Here is a 1059-nt window from a genome sequence, read left to right as displayed (position 1 = left end):
TCATCATCATCATCATCATTAGTTTAAATTAATATAACCATAATCATAATTATGATGTTAATGAAAATCAGCCTTAATCACCAGTCCATGCGGAGAAGAGAATAACTATGCCAAGGTATACGAAGTCCAGAGAGTACTGCAGATTTAAATATAATCATGATATAAGCATTGAGATAATGAGAAAAGGAGTTGTTTTGAATGAAAGGCGTACTAGGGCGACGCGATGGGAAACGGAAGTGGGGAAGAGATAGGCGATGCCGATGATGTTGATGAGTTTGCCGAAGAAGATGAAGAAGACGGGCACGGAGGCGCCATGAACGCAGGCTCCTAAGCTTCCGAGAGTCATGAGAAGGCAATCCAAAGGGTCGGCGAAGCTGAAGAGCTTACTGAAAGGAACTCTCTTCTTCTTCTTCTTCTTCTTCTTGTTATTGTTGTTATCTTCTTCATCTTTGTTGAGATTAATGCTCTGTTTTTCTTCTTCTTCTTCTTCTGATCTGCCGGGAGTGGATTTCTTGCGAAAGCTCATTTTTTTTTTTTATTTTGGATTTTTTTTTTGTGTGTGTGGGGAGAGAGATGAGTTATAAGGATGGAGAGAGGGGAGGACTTAACTTCATACAACTAAACCACCGGCTGCAGTGGATGGGTCATGAGGAATATTTAATGGCAATTAATAAAATGCTTATTCGAGTCTGCAATGTCGCAGCTCTATTTCTCGTTTAGGATGCAATGCTAAATATTGTTTTATTTTTTATTTTACTAAATATACCTATATAACTATATGTATGTGAGGAATGAAAATTAAATAAGTTTTAAATTTTGATTAAAGTTTTGGAAGATTTAAAATACATGGCGCTTAATTCCTATGTTTTTGACTGATTTAATAATTAAATTTTTATTTTTATAAAACTTGTAGCAGTGAAATTTTTGTGGTTATATGGAGAAGTTTAGATGATATAAATGAGTACATTAAAAGGGTGTCAGTTCTAATCTTACATGAATCTAGTGGCCCAGAAGAAGGAAGTATGATGAAAGGAGACTACTTGCAAGGAAGTCGTAAGG

General features: G+C 35.7%; 1 protein-coding gene across 1 annotated transcript; it reads right to left on the bottom strand.

Annotated features, from left to right (window-relative positions):
- Positions 1-58: 58 nt before the first annotated feature.
- Positions 59-668, bottom strand: LOC110034819 (ABC transporter B family member 10-like). The gene is made up of 2 exons (XM_020739058.1): positions 212-668; positions 59-136 (listed from the first exon to the last, which is right to left on the bottom strand). Exons 1-2 carry the CDS (start codon positions 524-526, stop codon positions 74-76), a joined length of 378 nt encoding a protein of 125 aa, XP_020594717.1. The 5' UTR covers positions 527-668; the 3' UTR covers positions 59-73.
- Between the last annotated feature and the right edge of the window lie 391 nt (positions 669-1059).

Source organism: Phalaenopsis equestris, unplaced genomic scaffold, assembly GCF_001263595.1.
Source record: "Phalaenopsis equestris unplaced genomic scaffold, ASM126359v1 Scaffold193603, whole genome shotgun sequence".
Lineage (NCBI taxonomy): Eukaryota > Viridiplantae > Streptophyta > Magnoliopsida > Asparagales > Orchidaceae > Phalaenopsis > Phalaenopsis equestris.
This window is presented reverse-complemented; position numbering and strand designations above follow the sequence as displayed.

What these genes read in the sequence shown, in the direction of transcription:
- LOC110034819 (XM_020739058.1), bottom strand. Translation starts at nt 526, where the DNA reads ATGAGCTTTCGCAAGAAATCCACTCCCGGCAGATCAGAAGAAGAAGAA. An exon ending in TTTCCCATCGCGTCGCCCTA is followed by an intron (nt 137 to 211) that starts GTACGCCTTTCA and finishes TTAAATCTGCAG; the next exon opens with TACTCTCTGGACTTCGTATA.